The sequence below is a fragment of the Elgaria multicarinata genome, chromosome 1 (assembly GCF_023053635.1).
Source record: "Elgaria multicarinata webbii isolate HBS135686 ecotype San Diego chromosome 1, rElgMul1.1.pri, whole genome shotgun sequence".
NCBI classification, from domain to species: Eukaryota; Metazoa; Chordata; class Lepidosauria; order Squamata; family Anguidae; genus Elgaria; species Elgaria multicarinata.
Window position 1 is genome coordinate 98695281 of NC_086171.1, and position 15533 is coordinate 98710813.

The 15533-nt window shown below is 41.7% G+C and overlaps 1 protein-coding gene across 1 annotated transcript in view; it reads right to left on the reverse strand.

The window, feature by feature from the left end:
• Nucleotides 1–4869: 4869 nt before the first annotated feature.
• LMX1A (LIM homeobox transcription factor 1 alpha) overlaps nt 4870–15533 on the reverse strand; it is a 120735-nt gene continuing 110071 nt past the window's right edge. Inside the window, exons 6-8 of the mRNA XM_063116864.1 lie at nt 8590–8659; nt 5560–5730; nt 4870–5030 (exon numbers count right to left, since the gene is read on the reverse strand). Coding sequence (XP_062972934.1) covers nt 4870–5030; nt 5560–5730; nt 8590–8659 — 402 coding nt within the window. The remainder of the gene's footprint in view (nt 5031–5559; nt 5731–8589; nt 8660–15533) is intronic.

The window sequence follows — 15533 nt, forward strand, 5'->3', positions numbered from 1 at the left end:
ACTGAGTTAGATCCTTGGTCCTTCTAGTCCACAGTCGTCAAAATTGACTGGCAGTGTCTCTCCGAGGTTCCAGACAGGATTTTTCCCTGCCCTACCTGGACATGACGGGGATCCAACCTGGAACCTTCTGCATGCAAAGCAGGTGCTCTACCACTGAGCCACAAACTGGAAAGTTTAACTTCCCTCTCAAGCCAAATTTTAGGTGTATAACAGCGCTCACATCCTTAAGAACAGCGAACTGGCTAGCTAGCACAAAATATCTGCACCAACTTGAGAAATACCTATCAATACCCATGAAAATGGAACACCGGAAAGCCCTCGCACGTTTAAGGTTTGAACAAATGGATACTGTGATGAATTGAGGGAGATTCCACGGATACCAGTAGAAGACAGGTTATGTGTTTGTGGAGAGCCAGTTCCAGAGGACATAACACACTATGTATTTGACCGCCCCTTATATATAGATATAAGGAAAAGTTATTTGGAGCCTTTTTTAAAGAAAGTGAAATACTGGGTTGCTAAGGAAAAACTGAGGTATTTATTACATTCAACCAACCCATATGTGATACAAAGGGTTGAACTATTCGCAGTGAAAGCTAACAGATGTAGAGCAAAGTTTTTAGATACTATTGGTGTGCGTTGTTATAAAGATTCAGAGATATAAATGAAATGTCACTGAGAAGCAATTAAAGGTTTCTATATGTCCGCTGTGCTCCGATCTTCCTATCCTTTCAGTAATGCATGTTACGTATTTGAAAGCTCTGTAATTTTTAACCATATGTAATTTTTATCATATGTAGTATAGCAAAATGTCAAGTTTGTATGTGTGTTGCAATGATCTGTGGATTGAGCAATAAATATATTATTGTTGTACAATAAAAAAAATATGTGTGGAAGAGTTTGTCAGGACCAGGGCAGATGAGGGCAGTTAAATCTCCACTCCTTATGCTATGGACTCAGTCAGATTAGCCTGCCCTCTTCCACTACACAGTAGTGATTTTTGCTTGAAGCTTCACTTACATCATGTGCTATAATGCATGTGACATAGTTGGTGCTGAATCCATGTAGAGAATTCCCGGCTTATGTAAGATTTTAATTGAGGACTCCTTGGCTTAAACTCTGAGCCACTATTCCATATCACCTCTTCAACAAACTCTCACAAACTCTCATTTGTATGTTGATCTTTCCCCCCATTTAATCTCATTTCCATCGATGTGGCAGTTGCAACAACTTGTCAAATTCTGTTACATTCAGTGTATAATCTAACATGGCCCAAACCTAAAGCATTACAGCTACTTTTCATCCAACATTTTTTACATAATTTATGAGTAAAGAGCATAATATTAATATATAACACAAACTATAATAGGGATGATGATGCCGTGTCTGTGCAAACCTCAGCAGAGGCCTTAAAGGAAAGAACGTTTTTCAGAGACATAAAAGAGGTTAAAAAAAATGGCAAGGGAAGAAAGTATCCATGTAAATATGGCTTTACATGGAAAAGTTTGCAAATTGATTCTATATGATCCCCCCCCCAAATGCCAATACTGAGAACATTTTTCATGAATGCAGTATGCTTTCACAATGGTAACAATAATCTCCCCCTCCTTTGAGTGCAATGCTGCTGTACCTATAGGGTAGAACTGTGAGCAGAGCCACCCCATCCAAGTGACCAGGTCACCCTTGTCCTGCTGCCTCCCTTGGGAGCATCTGTCTGGCCAGTCTCCCCTATGGCCCCATTTGGAGTCACCTGTTTCTGAAGAAAACTGATGGATGCTCCCAGGGGAAGCTTGGAAGGCCTCATCTTGGAGGGTACAGGCTTGTTGAGATGCTATTTGCCCAGCACTATGGTAGCCTAGTGCAGAGGAATCTGGTGGGAAAGGGCAGGGCTATGCTGACTTCTATAAAGTAGCTCCACATACTATTCTATACATGAAGGGTCAGCAAGATTTCACCCCAAGACATTTATATGTAGTATGGTAGAGGTGAATAAACATAGTGGTTGCCATATGATAAGTTTATCGCATGCAAGAGTCCCTAGTCTCTTTATTGGTAAAGCCTGCACACAATAGATAGGATTAATCAAAAATAGTCATTTTCAGAATGGCCAGGCTTGCAGTTGAAATACATGGTTATGTGACTCCATGCTAGATCTCCACTTTCTTTAGTAGGCCTGAAGTATCCAAATGCTTAACAGAGTTGCCACTTCTCAACCAACCCGGAGGCTTCTATACTACCCTGCCATTCTTGGTCATCCCAATGGACTACTTGTCTACTAACAAGGGCTTCAGACTCACAAGCAGAACATGATGGAGTTCTCTGTCTCCTCTTGTTAGACCCCAACATATAAATGCTACTGATAGTTCTACCTCTACATTGTTCACCCAATCCTATTTAAACAAGCCATTTATACTAATTGCCATTGATACTAATGGCAGATTGTGAAGTACTTTCTTTTATACTGGACTCGGACACTGGTATTTAAGAGTTGAAAGTGAGAGTCTTCACTTCGTATTCTCTTGGTATTTCTTTTATCCTACTGTTGACTTTGGTCAAACAAGTTTTTGAAACAACACATAAGCCTGCAAAAGCTGTCTTAGCAGAGGAAAGAGTGGAGTGAGTGCACACCCCATTTGAGTTAGTGATCCTGTTTTCAGTCTGTCTTCAACTCTGAAATATTGTCTGTCTTCAGCTTTAAACCCACTGCCAATCACATTTTTGGGGGTAGGATGGAGGGGAATAATTCTGTGCCTCATACTACAGAGAGGAGCATGGTCAATTCAGCTTCTCAGGTTGCTCTACTGTGGGGCTGCAACTCTCCAGCTCTTGTCTGTCTGCCATAGTGCCCAAGAAAGAAAAAGCAGTCAGACTGCTGGATTACCTCAGCTTCATGTCAGAGGAACCCACGCGCCTGGCTCCTCCCCAGTCCCTACACAGTCAATCCTTTTAAGGTACTGTGGGCCAGATGGTAGATGGCAGTCTCAGAGCGCTAAAGAGAAATATGCTGTGTGATCCTTCACTCTGGTCAGATCAATAGTAGCTTTCTTGGTTACACTGGCAAAGTCCATTATTCAGGAGGCAGAAGACTGAGCTAGTCTATTTTACCTAGAAGTACGTCGTTTGTATTCCTGTGGTTCATGGCCTACAGAATTCACTGGAAGTCTTTTCTAGAGTTGTGACCTGGATACATACGTAGGTGTTTTTGGTCAGGTTCTCATATTCTGCTTGGCTTTTGTAAATCCATCCATTAAATAGTATAATCACCAGCAATAATGCAAGTTCTGGCATCTGGATGGAGTCAACCATTTTAGCTCATTAGTGTCCCTTTTGACTGTTAGTAGGAGGATTCTTAAGCTCTTCATAGGCCATGAAATCCATAGTTTATGTACTCTGAAGTCAGATTAGAAACTTTAAAGGCAATCTTTCCATTGCTTTGAAATATGCATTCATTTAGAAGAATGATTTCCAACTACTTTTTGTTGTTGTTGATGCTATATGATAAGACTCGACTCTCTTTCTCTTTCTGGTAATTCTCTTTCACAGAACTAACAATGAATGCAACCAAAATTACATTGAAATCAATGGCAGCATTCTTGATTTCTTGATTTTAACAGAGCTTGATTGCATGCCTAAGGAATAATTGGTCACCCTGATATTTCCAGACATGGATTTCCATTTGAAAACGAATGAGGAAATTTTAAACATCAAAAACTGAAAACTGAGATTACTCCTTCTCTCTGCTCTCAGTCTTTGCAAACTAAATGCAATATTTTATTTAAAGAATCAAGTTCTTTCATTACATAACTTAAATGCATCAAGCAATTCCTTAAATAAGATTCACACAGAAAATAATTTTTTTGTGCTGTACCGTACTTTTCTGTTATTAGGGATAAACCTGCTGCAGTACTGTGTGTACAAGTGCACACCCTATCTGCACACACTGCACACCCTATCTGCACACACATTCATTCAATCATACACCTTGCTACACAGACATTCTTGCTTCTTGCCAGCCATCTCATATAGTAAAGTGGGAGATTAAAAAGCTTCCAGTTTTCCATATCTGCATGAAAAAATTAGTCATGTTTTCTCTGTAAACGTTTTCAGCAGTGTCAAAAATGCCTGCCATTTTCAATGTTCCTCCCTCACTCCTTGCAAAAATGCTCACTTATTTGTTTAAATTGCTGTTACTCTCACTTGCCCTCAGTGATATCATTGTGTAGTCAAATCTAATTGACTTCATAACATTCTGATGTTATACTAGTCATTATGCAATCTCTGATGGTGACTAATTGAGGAAGGGGAAAGAAGTGCAACCAAGGGGGAAATGATACCAAAGCAGCAGCATCCATGGGAAACCATCGTGCCCAAAAAGATTGCAAAAAGATGAATATTTGAAAAGTATAAGTACTTTTGGGAGACTTTTCTAACCTACCATAACTGCTATTTCAATCCAAAAATTGAAAGTGGGGAATATTCATTGCAGATCTAGGCTAAACTGAAAGTACTACTTTTTGCAATTTGAATTAGAGAATTTCAAATAAAACAGAAGAAAACTATGTCTTGCTTTTTTCCATTCTTTGACATTTCAAAACTTTAAACTCAATTCTATAAATTAGTTAGCAAATGGAGAACAGAGTTTTGAAACATTCTTCACAAATGTTCCAGGCCTTCACTAGACTTTCCAAATGGGAAATGAAGTTAGCAATTTCCAAATACATAAAATGATTTTCAGTTCCTGGTTTCACATGTTATTCTATGATTCCTAGTGAAACAAACAATCACATTTAATTGTAGTCTTCTTCCACCTTCTCTCTGGCTGAAATCTGCAAGAGCCCAAAACTGGCTCTGCTCAGGGCCTCAAAGTCCTCAAGATGTGAAGTAGGAGCTCTGCATTGAATACAGGTGGTCAATTGGGTTTCCCATCCTTGATTGTAAGGGCCCAGATTCCACAGTTGCTAAGAAACAATCACCCAGGTTGCTGAGGGAGGTGTCATCACTATCCATCTCACAGAAAAGAGGCTCAGAACCTTCAGGACAGATGAAGAAAAAAATGGTTCAATGGAGGCACAATAAAGTAGAGGTTTTCACATATAAGCACCACTGAAATGAATGGAAGATGCTCAACTACACATGAGAACTTCCTTCTGATTTCTGCCATCTACTAAGCCACTCCCAGGGGTCCAAAGTGGATAAATACAGATAAAATTGGAATCAGTAGAAAAGATAAGACATATTTAGGATCTCATACTCCACTAGCTTAAGCCTAGCTGCCAATTCCCAGCATAAATATTGTCTTAGAAGACTTCTGAAAATTCATCTCCTTGAAGAAAGGAAATTCCAAAGAGTTTGGGGCAAACTCCCAGGAGTACTTCTCCATGGGTTCTTGACATCCTAAGTTGGTACTGTTAAGGGGTTCATCTTGGTCCAGCTGAGGGCTTTCAATGAGCATACCGAAAGTATAAGGTTGTGGGTTTTTTTAGGGGAACGGCATATTAAAATTTTGACTCAATTTATGGCTGCCTCAGAATCTGTAACATGCAGCTCTTCAGTCCTTACCATAAGGGTGCATATGGTCCCCTGGCATCTGTGGTGGAGTGAGCCCTTGCCGGAAGGGGTCTGAGCTGTAGACACTTTGATCAATAACCAACATTTGTTGGGGTGGTTGCAAGGTGGTGTATGAGTTCATGATTCTTTCAAGCCCAGTGTTGTTGACATTGTTTGTCTGACCTGGAAGACATGGGAGAGTCAAAGGCATGAGTTCATAAGATCACTTTCTTAGGAATTGGACCTTCCAATTCTCTTTTCTATCGTCTCTACTGATGCCCGCCCTCTGCATTCTTGAACATCTAGTCCCAGGAGTTGTGAGCTCTCCTAGCACCCCTACTTTCAAGTTCAAGACAGACATGCCCACTCACCCCTACACCAATATGTGCCATCTCAGGAACAATATAGCAGTTGGAGGTCTTAGTGTAAAGGCAAAGTGAATGAAACGTTATGGCCCTTAGATCTTGTGACAGCCTCCCCAAGTCAAGAACTTATCATTTTTCCAAGCCTAACAATAAGAAGTGATGGGGGACTTCAATTACCCTGATATCTGTTAGGAGACAAATTCTTCCAAAACGGGCCCCTCCAAGAAATTCCTGACATGTGTGGCTGATAACTTTCTCCTACAGAAAGTGGAGGAAGGAACTAGAGGATTGGCTATCCTTGACTTGATACTGACCAATAGGGATGACTTAGTGGATAAAGCAGCAGTTACAAGGACTCTGGGGGAAAGTGGCCACATCAAACTTGAGTTCTTGATTTTAAAGGAAGCAAAAGCTGAGTGTAGCCATACACATACTCTGGATTTTAATAAACTCAGAACTATGATAAGAAAAGTCCCATGGCAAGTGGCGCTAATGAGAAAAAAAATACAAGATGGGTGGGAATTTTTTTTAAAAAGGGAATTTTAAAGGTACAATTACAAGCAATTCCAACTAGGAAAAAAGGTAGAAGACAAAGGAAGAAACCAATGTAGCTCCACAAAAAGCTTAGAGCTGACGTGAAAACAAAAAAGGATACATACAGGAAGTGGAAGGAAGGCCAGGCTACAAAAGAAGAGTACAGACAGAAGTGCACAAATGCCATCAGAAAGGCTAAAGCTGAGAATGAGCTGAGGCTTGCGAGGGATACTAAAAGCAATAAAAAGGCTTTGTTCAGGTACAGAGAAAAGAAATGGTGGATCAACTGCTTAATAAGGATGGCAAATTGATAACAGATGACAAAGAAAAGGCCAAAGTGTTCAATTCCTAGTTTAGCTCAGTCTTCTCCAAAAAGCAGCTCTATGACCCACCTGGAAAAAGTGAAGTACAAGCTGAAGGGGAAGGATTGCAGTTTGAGATTAATAAGGAAATGGTCAAGGGATACCTAATTTCTTTGAACGAGTTCAAAGTTCCAGGGCCTGATGAGCTGCATCCTAGAGTAATAAAGGAGCTGGCAGAAGAACTCTTAGAACCACTGTCTATTACTATATTCGCAAAATTATGAAAGACGAATGAAGTTCCAGACAACTGGAGGAGGGCTAATGTTGTCCCTATCTTCAAAAAGGGCAAAAAGGAGGAACCTGGAAACTATAGACCAGTTATTCTTACATCAAGCCCTGGTAAAATATTGGAGCAGATTATAAAGCAGTCAATCTGTAAGCACCTTGAAAATAATGCCGTGATTACTGGAAGCCAACATGGATTTGTCAAGAACAAATCCTGTCAGATTAATTTGATCTCATTTTTGATTGGGTAACCTCCCTTCTGGACTGTGGGAATGCTGTGGACATAATATATCTTGACTTCAGCAAAGCTTTGACAAAGTAGCCCATAATCATCTGATCAGCAAACTAGTTAAAAGTGGGCTAGATGGAACAACTATTAGGTGGATCCACAGCTGGCTACAGAATCATACTCAAAGAGTGCTTATCTATGGTATCTTCTCAAACTGGGGAGAGGCAACAAGCGGGGCTCAGTCCTGGACCCAGTGCTCATCAACATTTTAATTAATGACTTAGATGAAGAGGTGTAGGGAATGCTTATCAAATTTGCAGATGACACAAAATTGAGTGGTATAGCTAATACTCTGGAAGACAGAAGCAAACTTCAAAGTGATCTTAATAGGCTGGAGCACTCGTCCAAAAACAGCAGAACAAAATTTAATAGAGATAAATGCTAAGTTCTACATCTAGGAAAAAGAAACCAAACACAAAGTTACAAGACGGAGGACACTTGACTCAGCAATACTACAAACAAGAAGGATCTTGGAATTGTTGTAGATCACAAGCTGAATATGAACCAACAGTGTGATGTGACTGCAAAAAAGGCAAATGCTATTTTGGCCTGCATTAATAGAAGTATAGCTTCTAAATCACATGAAGTACTGGTTCCCCTCTATTCGGCACTGGTTAGGCCTCTCTTGTGTCCAGTTCTGGGCACCACACTTCAAGAAGGATGCAAACAAGCTGGAGCATGTTCAGAGGAGGCAACAAGGATGATGAGGGGTCTGGAAACAAAGCCCTAAGAAGAGAGCCTTATTATTATTATTATTATTATTATTATTATTATTATTATTATTATTATTATTATCATCATCATTTATATACTGCTCCATAGCCGAAGTTCTCTTATCAGTTTGCATTAAAAAGAAATATACAAAATTTAAAACCATAAAAAGCATGGCACTCTTCAAATACTTGAAAGGTTGTCACACAGAGGAGGGCCAGGATCTCTTCTCAATCATCCCAGAGTGCAGGACATGGAATAATGGGCTCAAGTTACAGGAAGCCAGGTTCCGACTAGACATCAGGAAAAACTTCCTGACTGTTAGAGCAGCAGGATAATGGAACCAATTACCTAGGGAGGTCGTGGGCTCTCCCACACTACAGACATTGAAGAGACAGGTGGGCAGCCTTCTGTCAGGTATGCTTTAAGGTGGACTCCTGTATTTATCAGGGGGTTGGAGAGGAAGAGAACCCACCTCCTACTTCCAGAATACTGGCTGAAGATGGAGAGTGACAGAAAGTTTCCGTGACAGATGAAGGTTGAGGGCAGAGCTTACCAGAAGAAAGCCTCTGTGTGCTTTGCTGATCTTGCTGTTGCTGTTGTTGTCGTCTTGCTAGTTTCTTCATCTATTACCAAAAGGGGAGAAAGGGTTAGAACAAGACAATTCCCCTACTTAGTTTTTTTTAATGGTGGGAATGATGTCCCAGAAGATTAACGTAGCCCAATGTATCATAGAATCATAGAGTTGGAAGGGGCCTATAAAGCCTGCTCAATGCAGGAATCCACCCTAAAGCACACCTGACAGATGGTTGTCCAGGTGCCTTTTATCAGCGTCCATTTCTTGTGATGCTGATAAAATGAACTATTACGATAAAAATTTTAAATCTGATTTCTGAATTTCAATATTTTCATAAGATGCCATTCTCCATATGCAGATTTTGGAGTTTCAAAATCAAAACGATACTTAGCCTAGGGTGACCATATGAAAAGGAGGACAGGGCTCCTGTATCTTTAACAGTTGCATAGAAAAGAGAATTTCAGCAGGTGTCATTTGTATATATGGAGAACCTGGTGAAATTTCCTCTTCATCACCACAGTTAAAGCTGCAGGAGCTATACTAGAGTAACCAGATTTAAAAGAGGGCAGGGCACCTGCAGCTTTAACTGTGGTGATGAAGAGGAAATTTCCCCAGGTTCTCCATATATACAAATGACACCTGTTGAAATTTCCTTTTCAATACAACCATTAAAGATACAGGAGCCCTGTCCTCTTTTTCATATGGTCACCCTAACTTAGCCTCTTTCCAGATATTTTAGCTTTTGCTCTACTCACAACTGTTTCTATTGCCACAAGAAAGCTAATGCTAAAAGCATAGCTACAAGAACACCAAAGAGCTATGTCTGGCAGGGTGGGGAGGTGGGAATAAGGGTGCTGCTTACTGTTGTTTTAAGTAGAGGAAGGTATGGTGGTGGAGACAGAGCAGGCCCATGGAGGAGAAGGGAGAGGAGACATCATGTGGCTGTACCTCCTTCTTGTTCACCATGCAACCTTCACATTCCTGACTGATCTAGAGGAGATCTATCAGGTTAGAAAGTGCTGCTGCTTAAAGCCAGATCAGTTAATGAAGAGTGTTGCACTCCAGGATTTAATTCTGGATGAACAAGCTGACTGAAACATGTGTGACTGAAACCTGGTTGGGTGAAGTTTTGTGTGTGTGGGTGCAATCTGACCCAGCTGTGCCCACCAGGTTTTGCATACAATAGCTGGCTAGATCTAATGGAGTCACAGTGACCTATTGTTGAGTCTAGCCCATTGATAATCCAGTCCCTGTAATGAAGCCCTGTAAAGGGTTCTCTTCTGATTTGTGTAGCAAACAAAACCACCTAGAATATGTAAGAGAACCAGAAAAAATTGGGTAGACATCACCATATTCTGGAACAGATTTTCTAGATGCCATCTTTCAAAATGCCTGCCACCAAATTTTAACTGCACCTATTTCAGCTACTAGAACGCTTACAGATGTAATTCTGGTGACTATGGTACAGTATACATCATGGTATCTGGAAAAAATGGGAAAGTTACCAACAGATCATCCCAAAGTTTACCAGAAGCCTGCTCCCCGCCCAGCTGGCGTGTCTTGGGCGGGAGGTGTCTTTGCAGTCAGGAAGGACCCAGATGGACACTGCACGTGTGCTCTGCATGCATGCAGTGTGGGTGCAGTCAAGCCTATAAAGGCTAGCCCCATGTGGTTCTCAGCCTCTTTCTGTTTCCATCTCTGATGAAACAGCATCGTCAGAGCATAGCCAATGGTGAAGGAGAGGGGCGTTGGCCTGTTAGTGTCTGCCTCAGGATCCCCCTCCCTTGACGTTTCCAGGAGAGAAGGGAAGAATGCTACATCCCCCCTCCCCTCTTCCCGATATCGTCAGGTCTGTGGCTTCTAGCCTGGGCCCCAGCACCTCGCAGCGGACGTCACCTGACCCTGCTCCCCCAGCCAGCTCAGCTTAGACCCAGCCAACCATTCCCCGGAATTACCGGGACACAGAGTAGCACCCCCTTCACTGTGTGGGGCGCCCCTCACTTGGAACTAACACCAGCCTAGCCAGCTTCTTGGGTTTGACCAGGCCCGCACCACATGGGTAGCCCAGCGACATGCAGCTGGGTAAATACACATGCTGGTGGCAAGGCTAGAGAACTGGCCCCACATATCTCTTGCTCGTTCCTCATATCCCCCTATTTAGAATAAATCAGGCCCGGCACTGCTGTCCTTTTCAGGCTAGTGAACTGCTTGAACTTGAGAAGCTTCCTGGGGATCATAGTGGCAGCGAGTTCACCCCCACTGTGGCCAAAGCTTCAAGGGTGGAACATTGTTTAGAGTTGGAAATTTCATACCCACAACCTTGAGCTGTTCAGTGGGGACTGAAACAAGCCATACATCTGGGGCAAGGAATACAAGGCACTGGGCCCCAGTTACAAGGATACTTCCCCTCAAAAGCAGTGGGTGGCAAAAAGGGAAAGGGCAAAGTGCACCCCCCGGATAAACATCCCCTGTAGCAGCCATTCTCCTCATTAGATGAAGAGACACCCGGCATTACCCTAGTGCTGAAATGCTGTGCAGCACTGGAGCAGGATAACGCCAGGCTTAAACGACAATCAAATGCGGCCAAGGGCTCTGGCCCAGGGAAAGGGCCTAGTACCAGGTGCACTTCTAACTGGGCTCAGGCTGCTGTTTCAGATCATGCGGCTCCTTTAGAGACTAACAGACTGATTGGCAGTGCTTCAGCTGTAACCTCTGCGACCGAGTTGGCTCAAGAAACCCAGGCCCAGGATGCCAGAACTACAGTGGCTCCAACCATCGCGGTACTGGATAAGATTGGCAAGGAAGTGAAGGCAGGCCATGTTCTGGGCCCCTTCTCAAACCCCCCCCCTTGCCATTGCTCAGTGTGTCCCTTCTAGGCATCGTCCTTAAGAAGGCCATAATCTGTCACACTCATGGGGCGCATCGGTCAATGATGACATCCCATCAGAAATGTGCACAGTACATTATGCATCCTTCGACAGTGCTGTGTGAATGGTTCGGCGCTGTGAGAAGGGAGCACTGATGGGAAAGTGTGATATTAAACCACCTTTCACCTTCTCCTCGTGTATCAAGATGACTTCGACCTTTTGGGGTTTTCCTTCCAGGGCCAGTTCTACATTGATTGCCCCTTCCAATGGGGTGCTCTATAACCTGCTCTGTGTTAGAGTAGTTTAGCACCTTCTTGGAGTGGGCCTGGAGACATCACACCAGTTCTAATAACTCAATACATTAACTGGATGACTTCCTTTTTGCGGGCCCAGCACACTCCAAACAATGTAGAACTTCCATGACTGAATTTGAGTCTTTTGCCGAGGAGATTGGTGTGCTATTTGCCCAGGAAAAAACAGACAGTCCTGCAACAGTATTGGCCTTTTTGGGTATTCAACTTGAGTCCACGTTGCAGTGCTGCAGTCTCCTGGCTGAGAAATTCAACACACTCTGTAAATTGATTTCCCAGGGCAGTTCGGCCTGCAAAGTCACCCTTTGGCAGCTGCAAGAACTAGTTGGGCATCTGAACTTTGCTTGCAGAGTCTATGCCATGCCTTGAGGAGGACAAAACACCCTCTTCATCACAGATGGGTGTTGGTCAAGATGAGAGCAGGCGGTCTGGGAGACCTTTTTGATTAAGTACAATGGGTATCGTTCTGGAGAAAAGAGTTATTACTGGAGGCACAGCTACAAGTCCACTCAGACACCTCTGGCTCACTTGGTTTCGGCATCATATTCTGCAACCATTGGTGCACCCAGTAGTGAACTCGGCATTGGAGAGAAATGGGATTTAACATTTTTAGAGCTCTTCCCCATCGTAGTGGCAGTTGGGCTTTGGGCCAAGCTTCTCTCCAATGCTGCAGTCCATTTTTGGTGTAATAACTTACCCACCATTCATGTAGTAAATTCATTGTCATCTAAGAACCCTCACATAATGAGATTAGTAAGGGCCATGATTTCCTACTGCCTTCAATATAATCTTACCAGTTTTGCCCACTACATACCGGGACTATATAATGGAAATGCCAATGTCTTGTCGTGTAACCAGATGGCCAGATTCCAGGAGTTGGCCCCTATGGCCAGGTTGCACCCAGATCCCATGCCCAGTTTGCTCTGGGATCTTGGAGAGGTGAGGCAGCGGAAGCCATAATGAGATCAATGGACTCCAGTACGTGAACATCCTACAAGAGAGCAGGTAGGGAGTTCAGCGTCTTTAGGGCCAAGCAATGGCTTCTGGCCGTGTGGCCCATCTCTATTGACCATCTCATGGAGTTTTGTGACATCACACCCTGTAATGATATGTGCCTTAATTAGAATACTGTACAGAGTAGCTCTAAGATGCTTTGCACTCCTACTCTCACTCCTACTTTTATCCACATTTCTTCCAAACTGTGAATAGTTCAAATATATATCAAAGGAAGAGTACATCTACATCAGAGTCATTTGATACTACTATGAGGCATTTCATTCCTGACTGAACAACATGGAACAGATGGATTATCATTCTAACATCTGCTTCTTCATCAGAGATCTGAAGCTCAGAGGAAGTTCCATCCTCCTGCTTTCTAACTATAACTGTGTCTCTGTTATTATTGTCTCCTGTCATGATTCCACTTAACACTGTAATCATGCTCATCACTTTTACATTGTAGATGAAACAGTTACTGGCAGCCAATTGGAGCATCTCTTTATTTTTGATGGGAAGACAAGTACCTGTCCATCTGAACAGGAATAGGAGTATCACATTCTATCTTCATCAGTTTGATTGGATCAGCATTCTTTCATAGTTCTCTTTCCCCCTCTTTAAGGGACTGTTCAATGTAACTATCAAACACAAAATCTACTCTGTCTACTCTTTGGTACAGCACTGCATTTGCCCAAAGTTTGTCAAAAGCAAAGAAATAAAATAAAAAATCATATCTTTGATTCTGTTGGCGAACTTGTGACATAAAATCGACAATAACAGCAGTTTCTATGATGTCATGTTATCGAAAGCAGTAATCTCACATCTCCAGTTGCTTCTCAAGCTCAGGCAACAAAAGATGTTTTACTGGTTTAGTGGGAAAGCCATGTCATCAAACAGCATATCTGATGGCAATAGATTGTACTTTAAAATATCCTTCATACATTCTCCACTTTCTTTAGCTATGTACATCAGTAATGTACATTTGTCGTCTTGTCTGTCCAATTATTCCTTCTGAGTATCTTTTTTTTGTGGCAGCAATATCTTTTTTGTAGTAACCTAGCGTAGACTTTGATTTTGGAATAGGCATTCTTCTGTTGTTGGTAGTTTCACATTTGTAATGACGTCTGAAAGTTTTTTAGTTTTCTTCTAAATGTTAAGTAACCTCCGTCCCCATGTTCTTTCACTTTCATGAGGCGGAGAGTGATCTGTCTAGGTATGCACACTGTTGGGTGATGAAATTATGAAGCTGTGTCTGACTGGATATTTCATATGGATTGTCCCTGCTGATCATGAATTCACAGAGCATGATAACAGACAGCAATACATTGGAAGATAAATTTCCAAACAGTTCATGATGAACAATTGTCTCTCTGTAGCTGGTACTGTTAGCATAAATTATTTTTCTGAAAGAATTGCTTATTGTTAGCATTCATTGCCATACATTTGTTGTCGTGTCTATCCAATTATTCCTTTTGAGTTCTCTTGAGATCTCTGTATAGTTTATTCTAATTTCATGTCTGGTGACACCGCACTGAATGACTGTTGCTTTCTCATACTGCAAAATGCCAGTAATAAATTTTGGGTACAATTCAGGATGATCCGTTGATAACATTCTCATTTTTTTTCCAGATACCATGATGCATACCATAAGTAGTTAATACTGTCAAATTTGTAGAACATTAGAATACTTTGAACAGCTTGAAGGTGGTTATCCCAATTACCATCTCTGTTGGCTGCTATTAGAAACTTCACTAGGTGTACTAGTTCAAGGAAAGTATCCCAGTATCTATCTATCTATCTATCTATCTATCTATCTATCTATCTATATCAGACTTCCTGGCAAAATCACTAGAGAATTAGTTGAACTCTTCATACAGCTCTGACATCCCAGATAAAAGTTTGTTAAATTCGGCTAGGTATATTGTTACATTCTTTGTTGAAAGATGCAATTTCACTTTCTCTGCTTGCTTGATCGTCTCAGTACATATTTCTTTGGTCCTATATTCCCAAAATGCCATCAATTTCATCTTATATGTTACTTCTTCAAAAATAAAGAAACCCTTAAGGGATTTGTAATAATGGCTTCCCTTCATTACTGATTCTGAAGTCTTACACTAAACACTTTGCATTCAGTGCATCCCAAGCACCACTCTATTTATGACAAATTTTATTTAATAAATAACCTGAAACCTGTTTACCATAAAATCTAACATCCATACAAATTAAAGAACCTTATAATTGAATTCCTTGACTCCAAAAACATATATTTAGACTCCAGAATGATGTCTGTGAGTGTTCTAGGAGCTGAAATAGGTGCAGTTAAAATTTGGTGACAGGCATTTTGAAAGATGGAGTCTAGACAATCTGTTAAAGACTATGGTGATGTCTACCCAATTCTTTCTTGTTCTTTTATGCTTATACTAGGTGGTTAAACAAATCAGAACATTTTTTCCCCTGGGACTTCATTACAAGGGCAGGGCTATGAGGTAAACGGTCTAGAAATCTCTGAGATTTAAGTGGCTTGATGATAGGGCAGCGAAAAAGGAATTCTGTTGGTGTATTGGTCACTCACTGATCAACCATCTCCATGCCTGAGCTGATTGAGTTGGTCTTAGACATGGTGCTGTTGTCCCCAAAGCTGATTGTGCTAGGGGACTTCAACATTTATGCTGAGTCCTGCCTGATAAGAGTAGCTCAGGATTTCATGGCTTCTTTTAGGTTTCCTGGTCCCCCAGACAAGCAAACTGAC